General features: G+C 44.7%; 1 protein-coding gene across 1 annotated transcript; it reads right to left on the bottom strand.

Annotated features, from left to right (window-relative positions):
- Positions 1-9,286: 9,286 nt before the first annotated feature.
- Positions 9,287-25,181, bottom strand: LOC122435877 (heparan-sulfate 6-O-sulfotransferase 2). The gene is made up of 3 exons (XM_043459971.1): positions 24,496-25,181; positions 23,127-23,645; positions 9,287-9,297 (listed from the first exon to the last, which is right to left on the bottom strand). The coding sequence occupies exons 1-3, from the start codon at positions 24,921-24,923 to the stop codon at positions 9,294-9,296; spliced, it is 951 nt and encodes a 316-aa protein (XP_043315906.1). The 5' UTR covers positions 24,924-25,181; the 3' UTR covers positions 9,287-9,293.
- Between the last annotated feature and the right edge of the window lie 488 nt (positions 25,182-25,669).

Raw genomic sequence — 25,669 nt, 5'->3', positions numbered from 1 at the left:
ACCACTTGTAAAAGAATGAAAATAGAACACTTTCTAACACCATACACAAAAATAAACTCAAAATGGATTAAAGATCTAAATGTAAGACCAGAAACTATAAAATTCCTAGAGGAGAACATAGGCAAAACACTCTCCGACATAAATCACAGCAAGATCCTCTATGACCCACCTCCCAGAATATTGAAAATAAAAGCAAAAATAAACAAATGGGACCTAATGAAACTTAAAAGCTTTTGCACAACAAAGGAAACTATAAGCAAGGTGAAAAGAAAGCCTTCAGAATGGGAGAAAATAATAGCAAATGAAGAAACAGACAAAGGATTAATCTCAAAAATATACAAGCACTCCTAAGCTCAAATTCCAAAAAAATAAAATGACCCAACATCAAAAAATGGGCCCAAAAACTAAACAGACATTTCTCCAAAGAAGAGCATACAGATGGCTAACAAACACATAAAAGATGCTCCACAATCACTCATTGTCAGAGAAATGCAAATCAAAACCACAATGAGGTACCATTACACGCCAGTCAGGATGGCTGCTATCCAAAAAGTCTACAAGCAATAAATGCTGGAGAGGGTGTGGAGAAAAGGGAACCCTCTTACACTGTTGGTGGGAATGCAAACTAGTACAGCCACTATGGAGAACAGTGTGGAGATTTCTTAAAAAACTTGGAATAGAACTGCCATATGACCCAGCAATCCCACTTCTGGGCATACACACTGAGGAAACCAGATCTGAAAAGACACGTGCACCCCAATGTTCATCACAGCACTGTTTATAATAGCCAGGACATGGAAGCAACCTAGATGCCCATCAGCAGACGAATGGATAAGGAAGCTATGGTACATATACACAATGGAATATTACCAAGCCATTAAAAAAATTCATTTGAATCAGTTCTAATGAGATGGATGAAACTGGAGCCCATTATACAGAGGGAAGTAAGCCAGAAAGATAAAGAACATTACAGCATACTAACACATATATATGGAATTTAGAAAGATGGTAATGGTAACCCTATATGCAAAACAGAAAAAGAGACTGTACAGAACAGACTTTTGAACTCTGTGGGAGAAGGTGAGGGTGGGATGTTTTGAAAGAACAGCATGTATATTATCAAGTGTGAAACAGATCACCAGCCCAGGTTGGATGCATGAGACAAGTGCTCGGGCCTGGTGCACTGGGAAGACCCAGAGGAATCAGGTGGAGAGGGACGTGGGAGGGGGGATTGGGATGGGGAATACATGTAACTCCATGGCTGATTCATGTCAATGTATGACAAAACCCACTGAAATGTTGTGAAGTAATTAGCCTCCAACTAAAAGAAAAAAATCAATTGATTAAAAAAATTTTTAAACAAAGGTGGATACAAAACCCTTATGTGTACTTTCTATTTGGGTAATATTAATATCTGAGTTGTTAAACTAGTAGATACTATGGATCTGAAGAGCTTCGATTAAGATGTTAAAATTATATTGTGCCATAGGAAGTGGATACTTTCTTCTTCTGTAACAATTTTGGTATGAATTTTGTAGTAAATTTTCATTACTGAAAATAGAGAAAATACAGATGAGCACGAAGAGAACTATAAACATAACTTGTATACTTACACTATTAAAAAAATCAAACAAAACCAAACCTTGTATGTACATGATGACTTGTCCTGACAAAAGAAACATAGAGAATGAAAAAACAAAAGCCACTCCCTTACAATTATGTTGTGATGATGGAATTTCAGGTGATTTCTTTTGAGTCTCTGTCCTAAAGTTGTCTTAGAATCACTTTGTGTCTGTGGACAACATATCCACTGTTTGTGTTTCCTATGAAATATAATTATGTCACTTTTACAAAATCAAACAATAGGGAACCTAAGGGTGTCAGGATGGTCCTGCTCTTATCAATCGCACCAGGGTCTTTGATATCAAGCCAGAAAGATGAACATTGGCTTAACAATATCATACTTCTCAAGATAATACCAGACCCTACACTGACTCCCTTATATGAGTACCAAGCTTTACATAGAACACTTTTACATGAATGCATCAAATTTAGAGAAAGAGCCTATAATAAAAATGCAAATGTAAAGGGGCCTGTGGATCCCGCAGGCCACATAGACCTCGCTAGGATGGACCAGGAACCCAGTGCCCCAAATGGGGAAATGACCACAGAGGTAAAGCCTTTAGGTGACCAGCTTTGTCCTTCAGATTCTTTCCTTTTCCTAAGAAATTTTGATCACCCTTGATTTTTTCTGCTAGGTGAGTAATCCAGAGGCAAGCAAGTTGAGACATTTTTATCACTGCCAATAACAAAAGCAAGCACTTTCAAGTGTTTTTCATCATCCCCTGCTACTTCTTGCATTTCAAACCAAAATTTTTAAATTTTGTCACTTCTCAAAATTTCTAGAGATTTTCTCCTTTCACCTGTGAAATGTGAGGACAGTTTCACTTTCCCCTTCCAGGTTTTCCATTAGCTAAAGCCATTAGAAAGAGCCTGTACCTTGTCATTATGAGGCCTCCTTCAAAGTGGGCTGTCACTGGGGGTGATGGTCCAGTTACAAGATTGAAGACTTGGGCTCTGTAAAGAATTGCTCTTAAAAAGTCATTAGTGAGGTTCCCAGGCCCAAGCCTTTACATCCAATGTGGAAAGTCTCAGGGCATTTTACCTCGGGTGAATACATAAATTCCACTCATCACACATACTTGTCCACCACTGCGTGTGGCAATGGTTACATCCATAGAATACAACAGAAGGTAGTGGGGGGGAGCAGAGGGATGCTGGGGGTTGTTTTGTTTTTCAAATTTCAAACAAGAACAGTTCTCAAGAAACTGTTTCAGGCCTTTCATTGTTCTAGAACTTTTCTTCCTTTTAAGGTATCTCTGAAAGCTAACTATAAATCCTGTGGGCAATCTACCATTTCAATATCCTGGATTAAAGCCCAAATCATAAACATGAAGAGAAAGAGGTTTTCCAGAAAAGTGACCAAAAGAGGCCAGGAAACAACTCCGAAATACTGTGGATTATTAGGGACATACAAAACGCCACTAACTGGCTTTATTAAAAAGCAAAACACTTTGCTAACAGGGACATCCATCTCGTCTGTAAAATGAAGGGTTGCAACCAAAGAGAGCCCCAGTTGCCAGGTTCTCTGGTCCAAAATGAGGGCCTAGGAGGGGATTTGAGTGAAAAGCTCTATTTCTGAGACAAGGAGAACTAATAACGGGCTGGCTTCTCCACAGTGAGGCCCAGCCACTTACAGACATTCCATTGCACACAGGCCTCGTCCAGTTATATTCTGGACACTGCTGCTCGCTTCTCAGAATAGAGATGCTGCGGAAACGGTTCTCATCTACTAAAATGTACCCAACAGCTGTACTTAATGAGGACCGGGAGGAACACACACGTTCTGCTCCAGGGCCAGACAAAGGGGTCAGGCCTGTCTTAGGCCGAAGCCACCCAAGGCAACAATGCTTCTCTTCACAGTGAGCTTTCCCACCTATCAACAGATGCTTAAGGCAACAGGATGAATATGAAACAGCTGAGCTGGACACCAAAGCCAAGAGAAGCAGCTGTTCCTTGCCTTTCAGTATAAAAAGCATGGCAGTAATGTGGAAAAGGGGCTGCTGGTGTATAAATAAGACCACTCTGAACATTCTCTTCTCTCTGTAGTTTTTATGACTATGTTATTTAATGGAAGAAACTGTAGGACAACCAAGAGTTTTATGGATGGGGAGGCTGAAGAAGACAAAATCATAGGAGACAAAAGATAATAACATGTGACCATGGGGAGGGGAGGGATAACTAGGGAGTCACTGACCTTCAGAATTAAACTTCAATGGAGAGACTAGCTTTTATCAAATTATTCACTTGAGTGGTGCTGGGAAAACTGGTCAACCACTTGTAAAAGAATGAAACTAGAACACTTTCTAACACCATACACAAAATAAACTCAAAATGGATTAAAGATCTAAACATAGGAATAGAAACTATGAAACTCCTAGAGGAAAACATAGGCAAAACACTCTCTGACATAAGTCACAGCAGGATCCTCTATGACCCACCTCCCAGAGTAGTGGAAATAAAAGCAAAAATAAACAAATGGGACCTGATGAAACTTAAAAGCTTTTGTACAATGGAGGAAACTATAAGCAAGGTGAAAAGACAGTCTTCAGAATGGGAGAAAATAATAGCAAACAAGGCAATTAATCTCACAAATATACAAGCAGCTCCTGCAGCTCAATTCCAGAAAAATAAATGATCCAATAAAAAAAATGAGCCAAAGAACTAAACAGACATTTCTCCAAAGAAGACATACAGATGGCTAACAAACACATGAAAAGATGCTCAACATCACTCATTGTCAGAGAAATGCAAATCAAAACCACAATGAGGTACCATCTCACGCTGGTCAGAATGGCTGCTATCAAAAAGTCTACAAACAATAAATGCTGGAGAGGGTGTGGAGAAAAGGGAACCCTCTTACACTGTTGGTGGGAATGCAAACTAGTACAGCCACAATGGAGGATAGTGTGGAGATTCCTTTAAAAACTGGAAATAGAACTGCCATATGACCCAGCAGTCCCACTGCTGGGCATACACACCGAGGAAACCAGAATTGAAAGAGACACGTGCACCCCAATGTTCATCGCAGCACTGTTTACAATAGCCAGGACATGGAAGCAACCTAGATGTCCACCGGCAGATGAATGGATAAGAAAGCTGTGGTATATACACACAATGGAATATTACTCAGCCATCAGAAAGAATGCATTTGAATCAGTTCTAATGAGGGGAATGAAACTGGAGCCTATTATACAGAGTGAAGTAAGCCAGAAAAAAAAAAAAAACACCAATACAGTATACTAACGCATATATATGGAATTTAAAAAGATAGTAACGATGACCCTATATGCGAGACAGCAAAAGAGACACAAATGTAAAGAACAGTCTTTTGGACTCTATGGGAGAAGGCTAGGGTAGGATGATTTGAGAGAATAGCATTGAAACATGTATATTATCATATGTGAAACAGATCACCAGTTCAGGTTCGATGCATGAGAGAGGGTGTTTGGGGCTGGTGCACTGAGATGACCCTGAGGGATGGGATGGGGAGGGAGGTGGGAGGGGTGTTCAGGATGGGGAACACATGTACACCCATGGCTGATTCATGTCAATGTATGGCAAAAAAAACACAACAATATTGCAAAGTAATTAGCCTCCAATTAAAATAAATTAATTAATTTTAAAAAATTATTCACTTGAAAAAGTTCATCTTCCCACCAGTTCTTCAGTCTCCATGGTTTGAAGCTCACTTCTCTGAACATTTTAACAAAAACTAATTCTTGTTTGAATTTATAAATTGGATTTAAGATCAAGATTTGTAAATTTGAGCTGCATTATGATTATGAAGAGGACCAGAATATACCGCCCCAAATGATGCCTCTTTGGCATAAGAATTATACTGAGAGAGCACGCATATTCAGTCGTGTCCAACTCTTTGCAAGCCCATGGACTGTAGCCCTCCAGGCTCCTCTGTTCATGGGATTTTTCAGGCAAAAATACTCGAGTGGGTTGCCATTTCCTCCTCCAGGTGATCGTCCCCACCCAAGGATCGAACATGTGTCCCCTGCATCTCCTGCATTGACAGGAGGATTCTTTACCACTGAGTTATACTGAGCTGAAGGCAACTGAGAAGCAGGGGACATAGTTTTCTCTGCCATTAGTTTTCCCCATATAGTTACCTTCCCACAATATTCCACTCCTAGAATCCCAAACCCCTTCTCCTTTGCCTTTTCAAGTAAAGTAAAGTGTTAGTCGCTCAGTTATGTCTGACTCTTGGTGACCCCATGGACTGTAGCCCACCAGACTCCTCTGTCCATGGAATTTTCCAGGCAAGAATACTGGACTGGGTTGCTATTTCCATCTCCAGGGGATCTTCCCAACCCAGGGATCGAACCAAGGTTTCCTGCATTGTGGGCAGATTCTTTACCTCTGAGCCACAAGGGAAGCCCTTTCAACTTCTCCACAAATACATCACCCTCTGCTAAAATGGCATCTAAGCCCCCAGTATTTAACCACCTCTTTGGCTCTTTATTTCTTTTCTATGTAGGCCTCCATGCACATAAAAAGTAAAACATTAATATCACATACACACATACAGTTTGTGCACACACAGTTACTCACACATGCATACCACATTCACACATATAATCACTTATGCACAGAAACACTGTAAGAAGAAGATTTTAGTTGTGCTCAAAGTAAAGGCAAAGGAGGCTAGAACACAGGAGGAATGAATTTCTAGTAAGAGTGTTAATAACAGCAGACGTCTAAGTTTTAACATTTTTCACCAATCAGATCCTGAAATTTGTTGACTCTTCCAAAGGACAATTTTGACTCAGGTTGTATGAGTTTTATATTTAAAGCAAGATATGCTCTTGATACATTTTCAGTAACTGGATGGAGATGTATTCAGAAACAAACTATGTAAATCTAATAAGGCAGAACCAAGAACATTGATGATATGAATATCTGGTTAAATAATTCTCATTTAGTTAGTAAGCTGTAAGCAAATAATATATAAGGTTTGTTGCTATTGATTTTTGTTAACAGCTTTATCGAGATATAATTCACATAACATACATCTCATACATTTAAAATGTACCATTCAAGGTTCCTTAGCATATTCACAGATATGTACAGTCCTAATCACAATCAATACTGGAATATTTTTCATGAGTCCCCAGAGAAACCCCACACCCCTTAGCGATCATCCCCCAACCCTAGGCAACCACTAATCTACTGTCTGTCTTTGTAGATTTGCCTACTGTTCTTGTTTTAAGTTTCTAATTACACTAAACTTATATAGCATACAATATATTTATGTTTGTATGTTTTGTTTCAGCTAACATTATAAGTTTTTTCTAATGTTAATTACCAAGTTTTCCTTTAAAAATAATTGCACAGAGTAATCTATCCAGAGAATAGATTTATGATAACACATTTAACTCCTTGTCATTAGAAATTTAGATTCTTTCCACTCCCCTTTATTCTGATCAGTTTATGTTGCATTGGTCCCTGAGCGAAACCAACTGATGAGCGATTCATTCATATGAATGCAAGTCCCAGCCTGTGACACTAAGGGCCATGCCAGCCTTCCTGCCAGCCTACATTTTCCCTCTCTGTCAGGGTTTATTGCTCAGCCAGAATTCTGGCCATGAAACCCTTGGCATGAGTGGCTAACCTTGTCAAGGGGAAACTAGGGCTCAAAAGTGACCTGTGTGACAAGTTGTCAGATGCCGGATGCCAAGTGTCCTGTTATCTTCCTGATCTGATCACTATCACACACAGAATACCGTTCCTCCATTCCACACTGCAATCTGATGCCCTCCGGCTACATCCAGAAGCACACGGCAATCAGGAAACCTGCAAGGACCTAGCCCCCCCCCACCCCACCCCATACTCAGGAAGGAAGTGGGCAAGAGGCTTCCAAGGGCATTCACAGGAAAGGAAGTTGCACATTTCACCATCTCCGAATACGAGAACTCATGAGATGAAACCCAGCAAATCTGGAGGGAACATGTTTTCAGGACACCATCAGCAGTAACCCCAAACTGATCATGACCGCTGTGAAGGACATAACAATACCAACCACAGCAATATGAGCACTTACATGCTTTTATATGCACTATCTCACTTAATCCTCACAACACAAACTTAGAGATGCATATTTATGTTACCTATGGCCACACGGCAAATAAAGGAGCCGAGGCTCCCATGCTCAGTAATCTGCTTGAGATCACACAGACCCCTGTCCCTTCCCCTGCCACAAAAAGCAGTAGAGGCAGAATTCAAATCTAAGTCTTCCTCATGCCAAAGTTCGAGCCCTCTGATTCATTTAAATGTCATCCTCAGGACTTCCTTGGTGGTCCAGCGGTTAAGAATCCACCTTGCAATGGAGGGGATGTGGGTTCCATCCCTGGTCGGGGAACTAAGATCCCACATGCCATGGGGCAACTAAACTTCAGCATGAGCGCCACTACAACAGGGCCCACGTGCCTCAACTAGAGAGCCCGTGTGCTCTGGGGCCTGCATACCACAAGGAAAGATCCCACATGACACAATCAAGGCCTCACTCAGCCAAATAAAAGTAAATTTAAAAATAAATAAATCCAGGACAGATACTCACGTATCTGTCCTCTTCTTCCAAAAGAAAAGAAAAAAAGATAATATCACATATTTCTTAAATACATACTATGTATCAAGACCTGGGTGACATACATCCTTAGACGCAAATGCCCAATACACTTGGAATTAGAGATATCTCTCACTTCACAGTTCAACAAACCAAGACTTGGGGGGGGCGGGGCGGATAAAGGATTCATCTGGTAGTTAACCTCCTAGCTAACACATGGCCCCGCTGTGAGGAAATCCCTGATTCTAACCGAAAAATCTTATCGTTAAACCAAAGCTGAAAGAAAAATGCCTTTGCTTTAGGGCATTGATAAACTCAGGGCTCATGGCACCAACATTATTCGAAGAGTCAAGGCTCAGGAAAGTGTTCTTCGGCAGCGTGTTAGGAAAGCAGGTTAAACGTGGCTCGGGGTCAATAAGCTTTGAATCCTCAGTTTCGAAATGTAAGATAAACTCAATGGAAACAATATAATTTTCTTTGTGATTTGAGAATTGCACATCACACACAAATGTGCACTTTGGCAAAGCTTTGTAGTTCACCTTTCCACTTAACAGACCTCTTGGGAAGCAGAAAAATATGACTATTATGCAAATAGCAGTGTTGAGCCAATTACATAGAAAAGTGGGTGTACTTAAAGGGAAAAAAAGGTTTGACAAAACTTAAGCTTCCCTCCTTAACAATGAGGAGTTTAAACTCAAAGACATTTTTGGCAAACACAAGGGCATAGGTGCCTCTGGCTTACTCTCTAGGTGTTATTAGTTCCAGAGGTCTCCTGGTCTTTGGTTTTCAGCTTTTAATAAGCCAAGTACTCTCTAATGATACTTTAAGTGAGTTGCTAAAATGTTCGAGATTCATTTCCCTGTGTTGAGCTCCACAGAGATGATTTTCTGCGAGTAAATGAAAATAAGCATTTAAAAGATTTCTTTACTCATCAAATGGTGAGGAAATCTATTCCTTTTAGCCTGCTCTATGCTTGAAAAGGTTAGTGTGGCCTTTGGAAAATACCAGGCTGTGCATTCCGTACACTGTTAATGATTCCTGGGATGCTCTGACACTTTCGAGTACATCTTAACCTTTTTAAAATGGGGCCTCCATTGTCTTACCTTAATAAGCAGTTTGTTCACCTTATGTCTTACAAAGGCCACCATGGTGGAAAATCCGTACAAGAGGTAAAGCTGTATGGATGAGCAGTGTAACAGGAGAAGTAGGACAGAGGACCATTTCCAGCAAACAGACCTACTGAGTCCCCCGCCCCCATCTCTGACAGCAACCCTGTAAGGACAGCTGCTCGCTTCAACAATACCCCATGATTACTCCTCGTTTCAGCATCTTCCTGGAAGTCCTCATCTAACTGTAGCTGTATGAATTGAATTCTTGTACATTTATATGTCTCCTTGAAGCCACCAAACTCCAGGCTCACCGAGAGGTCCCTGTGGTTTAGAGAACCAGACTGATGAAAAATCTGCTATATTAATTTCACTTTCCTATTTCAATGCCTCACCTATTCTGGTAGTGAGAGCCCTGACCTGTCCCAAGTCCTCTTTCAAATTCTAGATCTTATTCCTCATGACACATTCTTCAGCACGGTTCCAGGACCCCGTTTGTGGGTCAGCTGTCCCCTCCTCCGGACTCCTGTGGTACTTTATTTTTCTCGGCAGCTTGAAACACTTATTGAACATTAACCATTGGCAACACTGTCAGCTGGGCTCTGGGATTACAAACCTTGAGTCACACCACATCTTCCCTCGATGAGTTCAAGATCTGTGGAATTTCTGTGACGTGCAGGCAATTAACACAGGGATCTTTTTTCATGTGTCAGTTGCAATTTGCCTCTCACCATGACTGACTCTCAAGGGTCCTGGCAACACAGCGCCTTGAAGTTGCTGGGGGCGGGGCACGTGTCCACAAGGGGAGGGACTGCAGGAGAACTTAGAAAGACAGAAAAGGCCCACTGGGAGCCTCTCTGGTCTTTCCACTTCTCGGGCGGAGAGATTCTCCGTTCCGGCCTTCCTGGAGGTACCCTGTTTGCTCTAAGAGGCAGCTGCCTGCCCCCGCGCCCACCCCAGCACTTTGCAAACAGTTCCAGGAAGTGTGCACTCGCATATCCCTCCTGCTCAGAGGCCAGTGAGTGGTCTGAAGGAAGCAGCCAGGCTTGTTCTTTTCTTTGTCCCCTCTAGCAGCCACCTCCTCTCCCCTCCCAGATAAACAGATAAATAAAGGCAAGTGAGGGTGGGCTGGTCAATGGCACGTCTTGATTATAAAAGTAAATAATTTGAACTTGGATGTGCATAGTTGTTGTTTTTTTTTTTTTCATGAGATCAGTCAGAAGACATAAAACCTCTAAAAGGAAATGTATATTCATTTGTGTTTCCAGGAGAATTAAAAAAAACTCTAGCTTCTATGGTCCAAAACAAGATATTTAAAACTCCATTGGACAATCTGTTCATGGGAAATGAGGAACCATTTAGGATTCAACAGAGCAAAGCTCAAAACTTAAGCCTTGAGGTGGCGAGAAACAGTATTATAAATCCATTTTAAAAAGAAAAGCCGAAAACGCCTAGAAAGCATTTTGCAGTACAAGAGAAAAGCAATTTACTTGTTACTGCTTCAATTTCTTAAATCATCTGGCTTCATAGATCAACACTAACTCTCTTTAAATCTACCAAATGAAATTCCATCAAGTGACTCATTACTCAGAGCGAGCCACAAATTGTGATTTGTGATTCCAAGACTTCCTCCAGGAAATGCGGGAAAAAATGATTGTCCAGGAAAACAGCAAAGCCCTGCCTGTGTGTAAATAGATGCTATTCGCATGCCTACCTGGGTCTGCTCCATTATGTCTCAAACTGGGAAAACATAAAAAAAAAAAAAAGACTCCTCAACTTCTTGGACAGGTGTTTCTAACTAAATATAAACTCCTAATCCACATGGGTTGGAGAAAGAAATAGCAATCCACTCCAGTATTCTTGCCTGGAAAATCCCATGGACAGAGGAGCCTGGTGGGCTACAGTCCATGGGTTGCAAGAGTCGGACACGACTTAGCGACTAAACCGTTCATGCAGGGCTGAAACTGCCCCACTGGCCACAGACTGCAGGAAAGTTACCAAAAAGCCTGGCGTCACTCTAATAGCCTTGCAGGCTGTGTCAGCTGAATCCCTAACTCAAACAGGAACCCTTTACAGCAGGCTCACCTGGAATGGTCCTGCTGTTCTCTTTCATTAGCTCTTTTCTCATAAATCCAGGCAAACCACCCTTTACAAAGTAGCATTTGGGAAAAGAAAACCCCTCAAACAGATATAATATCTCATTCAAACTGGTCTATACTCTTCTAGACCTGTGACTGCAGATGCTTGGTGGGCGTCCAGTGAGTCCCAGGCTTGACCCTATTTCCAGAATCATCCTCTCATAAACAACTTGCCAGACTGTGCATTATTTGATCCAGTCCTATCTTGTAAGGATTTATTGTTTAATTAATGGCTTGACTGTGAACCATTAACATGAGCATGCAAATAGACATAATACCCATGTTTTTCCTCTCATGAAAGAGCTGGTTTCTTTCTAGCAGAGGCACAGTGGTAGTCATCAAGTGGCTATTTGGTCGAGTGCAGCATATTTTGCAGTAATTATGTTTTTGTGGCTGTATTCTTCCTCTCTAACACAAAAACATCCTTTTAATTATCATGAATTCTTTCCTTTCTCTCTTTTGGCTGCACTGTGCAGCATGCAGGAACTTAAGTTCCCTGACCAGGGATGGAGCTCTCACCCCTGGCAGTGGAAGCACAGTCTTAACCACTGGTCCAGCAGGGAAGTCCCTATTACGAATTCTTTAACCATCTAATTCTTCTGTGAGTAAGGCTTTCTCCCCTCCCCCACCCCACACTTCCCCAGATTCTGGCAAGCCTACAGCAAAGCTTCAGGACACGCTTTCCCTCTCTCCCCTGTACCTACCCCTCCTGCCCTCTCACCCTTTTCCTGCCAGGGAGCATCATCAGCTCTCTTCTCAAAGATGCCACTCCCCCAATGAGATACTAACAACTAGCCCCTGGTCTCTATGTACCCAAAAGCATGTAGGTCATTAGCAGTGTTCTCACTTCCACCAGATGGTGTTTACAGACAAGGAAGCTATGAGATCTCCAAATGATAAGCCTGGATGGAAAGAAGGGGTGGTCTAAGGGGGCTTTGGCTCCTAGGACTCAGAATTATAAATTATAATATGTGAACTGAAATTAGACTCCGCTTGGCAAAACTGGATTGAATATTTTATCATTTTAAGGTGGATTTTATTTTCTCCTACGAAGAAAGGACTTAATACAGAAATTCCAAAATCACATATATTACTTTGAAAAGAATGCAAGGAGGTTTTCTTTTTTCTGGGTCACGCTTGAGCTTGGAAAAAGTGGTTCTAGATTTCTAGACCAGTCACTACAAAATGCAGTTGTAAGTGACAAGAGTAAAGAGCGTGCCACTTCCTACTACCATCAAAATCTGTTGCCTCTAGATTTGCAAGAATTGTTCAAAATGATAATGTTCTGGAAGCAGAATTGGAGGATAAAAAAATAGATCCCCATGGAAGTGGGGGATCCTCTTTAGAAAAGATCCCTGCAAAGCTAATAAGAGCAGTTGAAAAGCTGTGAACTGGGCCTAATCTCCTTCCTCCAGAGTGTGAAACAAGTCTTAGTTATCCACATTATACCCACATGATCCAATTAGTTTAACAACTGGATTTAGTTGGGTGGGGTGCAGAGGCAGGCTCAGAATAATGAGGTAAATAATGCAGGGTCCCAAAAATTCAAAGTTTTTCAGATGAGGCAAGCTTGACATCTCTCTCCTCCCTAACACTCCTTCCCTCCTTCTTTCTTTTACCCCTTTCCTTCCTTTCACCCGCCTTTCCAATCCTCCTCCTCTTCCTCTTCCTCCTCTTCTCCTCTCTTTAAAATAGTACTTGCCAAATTTTTATCCGTGTTATGAGAATTTAGAAAGTGTGTGCACTGCAAGGATACTTCAAGGATTAAATGAAATTGTAAGTGAAAATGCCTAGCACAGTGCTTGACACATTTGGGATGTCCATGAAATATTAATTTTACTCTGTTTCTCTTTCCAATCCCTCCTCTCTCCTGCCCCCACTCTTTCTACTTTGCTCTTTTATAACCATTATGCCCTTACCTGACCATGACTGGGAGCTGACACCAGTTCTAATCGTGTGTGTGTAGAAGCACACACACTCATAAATATTAGATGTGGCTTGTGAGGTCCTAGTTTCCTGACCAGAGAGAGAACCTGGGCCCTCAGCAGTGAAAGCAAGGAGTCGCAACCACTGGACCACCAGGAAATTCCTTAGGACTTATTGCTAAATCAAGCTGTTGACTCCAGGTTTTTAATAATAAAATGGTTATATTGAACATTTTGTATTTCTCTCTCACATATCATGTCAACTGTGTTTGCTTTTTATGAACTTCACAGGGATGGTTCATAAAAATCCCAAAGCAATTTGAAAACTGAAGTGGGTTAGTAGGAAGTTATAGACTTACAGAGCTTCATTTTTGTTGCTCTCAGTTCTAGTTATAAATGATGAGAAAGCCCAAACAGGAGAAATAAAATCGCATGATCTCACACACTCATCAAATTTCACACTTTGAAAGAAATTCAGTCTCTAAGTTATTTTTAGTAGAAATAATGAACTAGATCCCATGGACAGAGGAGCCTGGCGGGCTACAGTCCATGGGGTCGCAAAAGAGTTGGACATGACTTGGTGACTAAACAACAAGTCTTAGGTAGAGCCACCTAAGAAGTAGAAACTTGTGACTTACCAATTTTAGGAGAATTCCAAAGAAACCTGTTAGATTTATTGCTCATTTCTCCAAAGGTCTCGATGTAAACCAATGCATTGCACACTTTCAGTTGCTCTGTATTCCTTCCGAAATGTGCATGGAAGTGATTCATTAGAACTACACTCTTCACAGAAACAGACCAATTCTCTTAGGCTCAGTAGGGCATCTCCACTGGTAAAATTCAAAAACCAATCAAACTGAATAAGAAGCCCTCTTTGCAGACATCTACATCAAGAAAGAACATGATTCTTGACAATTTAGAGTAAATGAAGTGCAAATTATTCTCTTATAATATATACCAGAATTGAAGCCTAAATTGTGACTAAAAAAGAACCCACAGTTTAATCAGAAAAATATATTTATTGGTAATTCCCAGGAGCTCATATTTGATACAATTATATCATAGGATAACAAGTTCAAAGCTATTGCTAAGTTATAAATATGGAATTTATGCCAAATTTGCATTATTGAATTTTATTTTGAATTTGCAAGTGTGCCTATATTTGAATATTTATAATATTCCAGAAAAAGCACAGTGGAATGTGCAAGACAGATTTATTTAGTGTAATGCTCTGAAATGTGTCAAAGTCTTCAACACTGTTCTTAGAGGCAAAATGGCAGAAATAACAAATGGCATGCAATAAGACCAACTGAATAATCTACAAAGTCCAATACCTAGCAAAGCTAGGAAAGCGTCTCTGCCAATAAATATTTTACTAAAAGTTTAAACAAATATTTCTCTAAGCTTACAATGACATTGTATTAGAAGACATATACCATTAATTGGAATCTTCATTACACTTTAATGGGAGACCGAATATTCCCATCTATACCTTTTTTTTCTCCTAATCTCAGTGACTAAATATCTCATCTTATTTGGCACAGAATGTTGATATTAGCTTCCCAATTGCAAAGCACATTCTTTACACTGTCAAAATAGCTTGTCCCTAGAATGTAGTCTTTGTGGAGTTTCAACAATAAGATTCTGAACCTCACTGTATTTAGTGGCCCCTCAGATACCCAGAGCAGTTGAGGAATGCAGTGTTCTAGTCCAGGGATCCCCAACCTCTGGGACCAAATGCTTGATGATCTGAGGAGGAGCTGATAAAATAATAATAGAAAAAGTGCACAATAAATGTAATGCACTTGACTCATCCCCACACCATCCCTAGTCCATGAGAAAATTGTCTTTCATGAAACCAGTCCCTAGTGCCAAAGAAGTTGGCGACCGTTGGTCTAGTCAACTTAATTTACAGTTAACCGGGGGCAATGCTCTTATGAAGTGAAACTGCTCTAGGGGGAGGCTGCTGCAGCAGACTGGACTCCACTTCTCTCCTGGATAAGGGCAGCACATGCACTAACTGATCTAAGCCCTCAGCTGTGGATGTTTAGAACCTACAGGGCTTCTCCCAACCCCAAGACTTCGCTCTTCTAATCAGACCATTAGCTCTCGTATCAGCTCACTTGAAAAGAGGCTCATGAGTATTCAAAGTCCAGGCTATCTTGGGTGGCTCTGGCTGAAGAGAGTAAGCCTTTTATTTCTGTGTGCCATTATTAATTTCCTGTTTCATTTAATTTTTAAACAGAGAACAAGCAAGGGCAATCCACTCAAATATCTCTGTACTGTACTAGTGTAAGAGTTCTGTGGATTCTTTGGAATGTGATAACAGCCAATCATCAGAAAAATCAACAGTCGATGTCTAACTTATCACCTCTGCCTTTCAGTCTCAGAGTTTATTTAGCCAAGGCTGCTTTCCTCATTAAGGACTCCCAGAATATCCAGAGGCTAATGAAATAACCAGCCAATAGTCTTTAGAAACCAAAAAGCAGACGTGTGTAATTTATCAAAGCCATAATAAAGCATCATTTTAAAAACTGTTAATATTTATTTTTATTATGAAGGCAATGCATACTCGTAAAGAAAATTAAAATCCTTCAAAGAAACAGAGAAAGAAAATAAGTCACTAACTGAGCTATTGATATTTGGGTGTTTTTCTTCCATTCTTTGCCTTTTATGCTTAATTTGAGAGGGATGGAAAGATGATTTGCCTCTCTCCTTCCACCCCCACCCCTTTGCTCGCTCTCTCACATAATTGTTGTCAAACTGGGCCCATAACTGTCTATCTCTTTTCCCCTGAGCATTAAATCACTACCAATTTTCCATACTCTAAAAAGGATGTTTAAATGGCTTTGAAATAATCCCTCAAGTGGATGTACTGAGATTTTTTGAACCATTCTCCTATACATTGTTCAGATTTTTCCAATTTGTTACACTTACAAATAACTCCAAATAACTTACAAATAATGGTAGCCTCCTAGGATACCATTATCATGTCACCCTCTGCTTTTTCCTCATGGCACTTCTCACAATTTTCAGTAATGAATTATTTGTTTCATGTCTACCTTTCCCATTTTATGAAGCCAGGGACCATGTCCACTTGGTTCCTCACAGTGCCTCCAGCACATAGCATATTGATGAGATATTCAATAAATATTTGTAAATAAATGAATAAATAAATGAGTGAGTGATAGAAAGACATGTACAGGACGGTTTTTCAGTAAAACCCAGGAAAGAAATCTTGGGTCAAAGAAATACTGCCAATGTTCTCTGTTTGTCTATTTTATTTCCAGAAGAATCATTTCAATTTACATTTCCATCAACAATGTATATGAATGATGGTATTTACCACACCTTTGTCAACACTGACTACTACCCTTTTTTTGTTTGGTGGCGGTGGTGATGTATACCTAGTTGTTTTTTTTCGGAAATTAATTAACTAGAGAAGCAAAAAGCTTTTCCTATATACAATTGAAATTTGCATTTCTTTAGTACTAGTGAAACTAAACTTTTTTCTTTAGTTTAGAAACTAAAAACTAAGCTTTTTCCCTTTCTGTAAACTAGCTTTGGTTCCATGTTGCAAAATTTTCTGGTCATAGCCTTTGTTTTTCTGCTCAATTCGTTGGAGCTCTTTTTCCAGGAAAGATGTCAGCCTTTTGTCTGTTTTATTTGTTGTGCATATTTTCATCTGTTTGACACATGCCTTTTCATTCTGGTTATTTTTGGACAGATAAACATTTCTCATTTTTATATAATCATAACTGTCAATCTTTTCCTCTATTCAAACAGTCTTTTCCTTGGCTAAGATTCCCACATCAAAATTGCAGCAATCATTTAAGTAATACTGCCAACTGTGAATTCAGATTAACTGGGTTCACAGACTCCTACGTATACAACTAAGCTCTAACCTGTTCAGAACTCCGGTTCTCACTTGTTTGCAAGCCTTGGCCAGTAGAAACCTAGGCAAGTTAGACTGGTCACAACTCTCAATACCCTCCCAGTGCTCATTAGAGCCCCTTCTCAACCTCTTTTTTTTGTCAGTGGTACCATGTTGACTCCAGACAGGAAATCAGAGCTCTATCTTTAACTTGACTACATTTACTTTTGTGCTTCTTACATTCCTGCCATGCAAGAGTTTCTCATACCTCTGGGGTTCGACCTTCTGGTTGCCATTCCAGGACCTCTACAATGAGGCTCCCTAACCCTCCCCCAGGCATGAACCTTCTCAGGGACTTGACCTTGAGATGCCATGAGGATGCCACATCCACCCACAATGCCTCCTTTCTTCTAAATTTTGTTGTTTGTTCATTGTTTAGTCCCTAAGTCATGTCTGACTCTTTGGGCCCCATGAACCGTAGCCCACCAGGCTCCTCTGTCCATGGGATTTCCCAGGCAAGAATACTGGAGTGGGCTGCTGTTTCCTCCTCCAGGGGATCTTCCCCACCCAGGGGTGAAACCCGAGTCTCCTGAGAAGCCAGTTTCTTCCCAAAAACAAGCCACCTATTCCCAGAAGCCTTTCCAAACAGATCTCTCCTTTTTCTGGCCTGCTCATCATCTTTTAGAAAGAAAAGAGCCTTAGAAAGCAACCTGTTTAAGTCTCCCATTTTACAGAGTGGGGGTGGACTTGCCAAATCACTGGCTCCTCCCCACTCCCCACCTGTCTATACTTGAGGCTGAAGACGGTGACCTCGACTTTTGGGGATTTGTCTGGGCTCTAATCTCCACCAACTGCCAGCACTAGGCAGAGGTCATAATACTTACTCCACAAAGTTTGCTGATTAGACCTAAACTGTTACATAAACAGATGAACTTTTCTCTATTTTTAAAATGTATTCCAATAAAGGTATGACATTTTGAAGACATTATTGATATTCAAATCATTTCCAAACAAAACCCATCTTCTTTATTAAATATCTAAAACACCAAATTATTCTGTTCTACTCTAAGTTCTGTGAGAGCAAAGATGACACATCTCTCCTGGAATATAATGGGCAGCTTCACAAAATTTCGTTTCACGAATGACAGATAGAAGAGGTGACTATTCTTTAAAGTCACTTCATACTACTTGACGACAGATATCTAGAAAAGACAAGCTCTAACATTCTTATTGCCACATAACAGCACTAATCTAAAATTACTATTAAGAAAATCTAATTCCAAATAGCTTTTTATACCACCTTGAGAACTTTGAGCTTGGCTGGGATGCCAGCAACGTTTGCCATCCAGGCAAAGATGTTAATTTATCATGGTGAATTTCTCCCCCTCTCCTGGGAAATACATGTGTGCAGGGCAGGAGGCAATAACAGCTCTTAGCATCCTCGGCTAATTGAAGCTACGCCTGTGAGAACCCAGTGGCCTACAGCTTGAGGGACCAGAAGGACCGCACCACTGCCTAAATTGATCCATTCACTTGCTGTCTCGCCCTGTTCCACATGCCAATCTCATCGTCCTGCTTCACTGCATGAAGGAAGGAGTGGAGCATGGGCACCTGAGCCGTGAGCAGGCTCATGCACCATGGACTTCTTACCAAGACATGGCTGTGTCAAAATAGAGCTTGGGAATTCCCTGGCACTCCAGTGGTTAGGACCTGGTGCTCTCACTGATGAAGTCTGGGTTCGATCCCTTGCTAGGGAACTAAGATCTCGCAAGCCATGTGGCCAAAAATAAATAAATAAATAAAGCCACCTTTAAACCAAAGGAAAAGAAAAGGAAGCCTTTACTACAAGTATTAAAAAGGAGTGACCACAAAGAAGACAAAAGAGAGAGAAAGCTATGCTCCATAGAAATGCCATATAGTCCTTTCCTGTCAGTGATAACCTAGTGGATTCTAGGTGACAATTAATTACTCTTCCCCATGACTGCTGCAAAATGTAAAGACGCTAAATGTCTAAGATGCACCATGAATATGATGACCAGATTCTCTGACTTGGGTAGCCAAGGAAGCTGATCTTCTCCCGCCACCAGCTGCCACCCTAGTGTGCCGGCCAGCACAGTGCCCCGGGGACGAATGAGCCTGGTGCACTTTCTCAATGCCCAATTCTGAGGTCCTCCCACAGACTCAGGGATGCACTAGAGTTGGCTACAAACAGAGGGAATTTGGTCTGAGAAAAAGCCTGCAGAATCTGGGAGTCAGAAGAACTGATCAGCAACCATGTTTTGATACATTTTCAAAAGCAGTCTTGGGAATTCTCAAATGAGCGGGATTTCGCTCTGGCCCCTAAACAACATATTCGCACACAGAGGCATGAAATGCAATTTCTAGGTGTTGTTTTTTTTTTTTTTTAAACAAACACAAATCTTAATAAACTGGTGCCTTTTGCCAGCCAAGCACTCTCTCTTTGTCCTCTCCAGGCAGCGTGATGGCAGCCGTTTGCACTCAGCAGTTATATATCACCCGAGCACTTCTAGAATGTAGCAGTGGGAGCACGATTCAGGTCTTGGCTTGAAGGCTCGGTGGCCTCTCATGCCTGCCTCCCCCACCCCAGCATGGACGGATGTAGTGAATCAGAAGGTGTCCCTTCTAGCTGCTGACGGCTCCTCCTGACGCTTATTTACCAGGCCCCCAGAGTACTCCCACCCTGCTCAGCTTTGCAGTGATTCCCGCCTTGGCAATGAGACGCCCCTTTGCCACCCAGCCACCAGACCTTCTCCTGGTGAGCATAAAGCTTCAGGGAGGTAGAATTCTGTTTCTCTCCCAATGCCTGCGGCAACCCTGGTCCAATCACTCATTCAAACACATGTGTAAAAACGACTGGAAACAGCGATGATGTAGGTGATAATAACACCAGTGAGCATCCATGGAGTGTTCACTTTGTGGTAATGACTCACATGAAATACCTCACTGTGCTTTCGCAAAAAAAAAAAAAACAAAACAAAAAAACCTTGCTCATGAAGTTGCAGTCAACAGAGCCAGGGCTGTGGAATCAGCCCAAGCTGGAGCAAGATCCCTGTTGTATCACTGAAGAGTTCAATGACCTTGAGAAAGTCCTTCAACCCCTTGGGCTTCTGTCTCATCTGATAAATGGGGAGACTTCTGCCCACTCTGCCTTCTTGCTACCGACAGCACAACTTTGCAGAGACATAGCAGAGATAAGGGATGGCAAAGCTCATCAGGAACCGGAATGCACTCTCCACACAGACAAGGCTGGGAGAGGCTCGGGTCCAAGGGCATGCAGCTGGCTCACGGCTGGCCTGGAACTGAGGCCCAGGCGTCAGAACTCCCAGGCCTAACAGACGGAACTGCTGTTCTGCTCAGCTCAGCGGACCACACAGCCCACCAGCAACTGGCATGGAAGGCTGCTCCACACAGGAACTCCCCACGGCTGACTTTCTGTCTCCTGAGACCAGCTCCTCGGCCTCACGCATCACCGCCAGCACAGATGCTTCTGTCTCTAAATTTTCAACATACACACACACTCTCACTGTCACACACTTGTGCACACCTTCTCTCACACAGATTAGCAGAGTTCACAGAACTGGTCCTGTAAGCAGTCAGCATCCTGGGAAATTCTGGAACCCTCCAGCTATGACTACTCTTTAAGATGAAGATTTCCGGAGGTGGGTAGGAATTAAGGAAATAAAGTACCCTTGGGGTAGCCACGTGTTTCTCTAGCAAATTTTACTTCATTTTGGTGAATATCAGAAGATCCAAGTAACTCTGACTCTTTAGAAAGTGATTCTTCCTTTATTAGACTAGATGGCACTGTGGTATCACCCTTTTGATGACCAAGGAAATCGTATTTCATTTCAAATAATTTTGCTTCCACAGGGGACTGTCCAAGAGGCTAAGCCCTCCCCTTGAGGGGTCCTTGTTATCCTACGGAAATTTTCTGAAGGAATCTGCCAGAGGACAGTGGCCATCAAATACACAAGATCAAAATAATAATAATGTGTGTTTACACACTATGTCACACTACCTGTCCAAAGGGATTTTAAAAGGCACATGTGCCTCGTGGAACTCCAGAGAGGGCCGGGGAGTCCATAGTGGCCAAGACTTCATTTTTCCTCCTCTGCCACAGCCATGGCTGTGGAATTCGATTTTTGCCCTCAAGAGCTTTTTTTATATCAGCACCTCTCACTACACCTACAGGCTCCATCAGCAAGAGGAATTATTTTCAATATTGCCAAATTGTTTGTGGACATCTTCAACCCTAAAGTCTTGTAGTGACAATGGCTTACACAATTCTCACAATGGATTGATGTGGCAACCTTCCTAAGGTCAAGGTTTGCTTAGGAGGTTGGGAACAGGGGAAGTTAGTGCTGGAAGGGAAATGAAAGTTCAACAGATTCTCCCAGAATTCCAGCATTCAGAAAGGACACTGTAAACTGAGGGATGGGAAAGTAAGTAGGGAGTGAGGTTCCATCTAAATCTCAGTGATGACCAGAAAGCTGGAGGGCTCCATTCGTCTGGGGCTGGACAGAAAAACCCGCATTGGCTGTTGCATTCCAAGAGGTACCAACAAGAGGTGACAGTGTCTGGAGCAGAGCAGCCCTCCCCATGAGAAGGGAATGGGGAATCTGTCCAGGGAAGCAGCCTCTGTAGCAGCAGCAACCTCCTGTGGTCAGCTCGGTGGAGAGACAGAGAGCATGGCCATGTCAACTAAACTCACCTTATCCATTCCCGGCATCCCCTGCAGCAGCCCGCTCTGTTTTATAGAGAACAGCAGAATGGGAGCCCTGACTGGGGCAACTGCACCCCAAAGAGTCCTTCCTACTCCCCCTTTATGGCACTCCCTGACCGCCAGCAGCCAGGCATTGCAGCTGGCTGGAGGAAAATGCCCTCGCTTCAAAAGTGACAGGCTTTTCATAAAACAGCTCTTTCAGCATCAGCCCTAGGTTCCCAGCAAGTGGACTGGCAGCGCCCTGCTCTAGGGCTCAGGAATTTGTAAATCAGGAGAGGTTTCTCAAGACTGAGCCCCACACCGGATCCGCAGCAGCGTCCCAACCCGCCCTTCGGCCCACGAGGTGCCCCTTGCACTCGCAAGGCGCAGGGGATGCCCCGCGTGCAGCCAGTAGCCAGGGGCGCAAGCTCTCTCTGGGTGTCCGCAAACAGCCGCAGAGGGACATTCATTCGCCCAAGGAGAGTAGAGCCAGCGGAAAGAAAGGAGGAGCGAGGCGACAAAAGTACGGAAGGAAGAGGGGAAAAAAGACATAAAAGGTTAAAGAAAGGACGGGAAGCAAAGTGAGAAAGGAAAACGGAGGGAGAAGGAAAGAGCAAGCGGCCAGGAGCTGACAAGATCCCAAGCAAGAGAAAGAGAGGCGAATAGTCGAAGCGAGGGGAAAGGCCGAGGAGGAGGGGGAAGAATGCGGGATCGTCAAAGAAGAGAAAGGCGGCTTGGGAAGCTGGGTGCAGAGAAAAGAGAGAGGCTGGAGGGGCTTAGGCACGCTACACGAAAAGCGCGGCTCTTTCCGGCGCTCCAGTGCGGAATCTACATTCTGTCCCGGCGGCTGCCGGGGGACACTCGTCCCGAGCCTCCCGGCCGCTTCCCCCCGCGCACTCCGAGGCGCCAAGCAGGCCAACCCGTGTGCAGACACAGGAGCCGTCCCGGGTAGGAATGGACGAGCCGCCACAGCGCCGTGCTCCCACGCGCCAGGGCGCCAGGCGCCTGCCCAGCCCAACCCGGGCGCCACTGCAGGGACGCCGAGGTGCTCCCTGGGTCACCCGCACCGATCGGCCGCGCCTTCCGATCCTCTGCCCGCCCGCCGGGCCGGGTCAGCACCCCGGCTCGGCTCCGGGGGCCCCGCTCGGCCGCGGGCGCTCACTCACCTGGACGGTCTCAGCCTGGCGTCGCGCTTGCCGTCCACCACGGCGGGCACGCAGCTGGTGAGCTCGGTCCAGTCGGCGTGCAGTCCGCAGCTCCAGCCCGTGGAGAATCTGGAGAAGAGCCAGGTCTCCCGCTTACCCGGCCGGTGGCAAGTGCATTTCTTCTGACCCACGCGGCACTCACACGGCTGCTCCAGCTGGATGTTGCGCACCAGGTGGCGGCCGAAAGTGGTGCCTCCGGTCTTTTGGATGTGCAGGAACACGATCAGGTCATCGCCCTTGATGTCGAAGTCTACCTTGCGCAGAAGGTCGCCACGGCTGAAACTGTAACGGGGCACGAACCTGGCGGAGCTCTCATCCTCCGAGCGGTACGGGTCCGGCAGCGGGGAGCTGAACGCCTGCAGACGGAGGAGCTGGCATTCTGTGCCGGGGCACACGTATTGGAGGACGATCACCGCAAATAGGAAGAGCATCACCAAAGCCAGCAGCAGCTTGTTGGATTTCTCATCCATGTTCCCGACGCTGGGGGAAACCCAAGCTCCTTACGTCAATCCCGCAGCTCAGCCCGCGCTCGCCGCGCGCCCGCAGCGCCCCCTCCCCTGGCGCCGCGGTTGCTCCCCTTTCCCCCTCCCTTCGGCACCGAGTACTCCACCGCGGCGGCGGCGGCGGCGGCGCCCTTCCCCGCTTCCTTCCTTCCCGGCAGGCTCAGCGCTGTGGCTTCTGCCGCACACCCCCCCCCCCCCCCGCCGACTCCTTACCGCTGGCCGCCTGCCCTCTCCCCGCACCGGGGCTCTCTGGAGCGGCTCCGCGGGGTTTCGTCCCCGTGGGACCCCGCCTGCCCCCGTTGCCCCACTCCTCAACTCATAGCACGGGTCCGAGCCTCCGCGCATCTCGTTCCACTCTCGGTGGCTCCGTGGCTCCCATCCCCATCCCGCTTCGCCCACCGGACTCTCCCCGGGGCTTCTGCCCCCAGTCCCTTGGCGCGCACGCCGCCACCTCCTCGCCTGCCCGATCTCGGGCTCCTTCACCGTGCGCCTCCGAAGCCCTGCTCTTGCCCGCACCGGGTTGCCCACCTTGGGGGCCACCTCAAGGGAGCTCAGAGCCCGGCGTTCGGAGATCCCGTGGGGGAAGGGGGTCCGCGAGCAGCCCGACTTGCTAGCTGAGACGCTGTGCTCAGCGTGCCCGCGGAAGCGCGGGGAAGGAGCCGCAGAGGAGCCAAACGCGCGCCGCTCCCCCCCTGAGCCCCCGAGCCCCCGAGCCCGGCCGCCGCGGGCCAGCCGGAACTTTGCGCCCTTTCCTCTCCTCGCGGTTGCTTTCCCTTCCCGCACCGCTCCCGCGCCCCCTGGCCCGGAAGCGCGAGTCCCGCTTTCGCCTGGCTAGGGGACCGAAAATCTTGGAGAATATCGCGCCGAGCACGTGCTTCAGAGAGTGGCCCAGGGCGGCCAGGCCCCGGGTGAGCAGGGCCGAGCAGAGGGAGCCCAGGTCCCAGCGTCTCCTGAGGTCGTGCATCCGCCTGCGGCGGCCTCGGAGCAGTAGCGCGAAGAGAGGGGCGCGCGCGGCTCCCGCCAGAGAAGCAGCAGCCTTTAGGGGCTCGTCCAGGAGCGGCTGGGAGTTGAATCCGCGAGACACACCCCTAGGAGGGCCCGCGCGGACTGAGGCGGCGACTGATCCGGGCCGGCTTGCTGCCAATTCGGCCTCTACTCTGGAATGCCGGCGGGGACAGGTGGTGCGGGCGGGCGCTCCTCGCTCCGGTTGCAACGGCGGCCCGAGCGCCCCGGCTGCACACGCAGGCAGTGCCATTCCCCCCTTCAGGCAACTCAGGGTACTAAGGATCAGGAGCGAGCTTGAATTTATGTAATAATGCCTCACGCCTAAGAGCTCAAACCACTTAAGCAAAAGACCTGGCTTTTCTCCGGTTTGGGGGGACGGAGGTCACTCTAGTGAGCACATCACTACACTTTGGCTCGTAATTTCAGCCTCCCCTAAAATAGCAAAGGCGCAAATTGGGCCTTTTCCTTCTCTCCTTGCCAATTTCCATTCTCCAGCGGAAGCGGGGGGGCATTTTCTGAAAAGGTAAGTCAGCATGAAGGAGAAAGCATGACCAAAAAAAAAAAAACCAAAAAAACAAAAAACGTTTCAGAATGAGAATTTGAGCTTTTTTAGAGCAGGGACTGGTCCTTACTTCCCTATTCTTTCTCAATCCCCAGCATCAGGCCCCGTGTTTACAGGAAGGCTTCACTCATAAGATTCGTTAAAAGAAAGGCACATGATTAAATACTACATGGAGGGGGGGGGGCATCTAATCCAAGGTGGTGTGACAAATAAGGAAGCAGGCCCAGAGAGGGAAAGGAATGTGTCCAAGGTCACACAGCGGAGCCTGAGGGTTTGAACCCAGGAAGCCATCCATTTCCTAACACCACCTCTTTTAATAAACAGGTGCAGAGCGCCCTCAAGCCAAGTGTCCGGAAAGGATCTATTCAGCTGCAGGACCAGCACTGTGAGGATTGGCAAGGAAAGAAGGAATGTCCCTTTAGAACAAGGTCCCA

Source organism: Cervus canadensis, chromosome X (assembly GCF_019320065.1).
Source record: "Cervus canadensis isolate Bull #8, Minnesota chromosome X, ASM1932006v1, whole genome shotgun sequence".
Taxonomy (NCBI): domain Eukaryota; kingdom Metazoa; phylum Chordata; class Mammalia; order Artiodactyla; family Cervidae; genus Cervus; species Cervus canadensis.
This window is presented reverse-complemented; position numbering and strand designations above follow the sequence as displayed.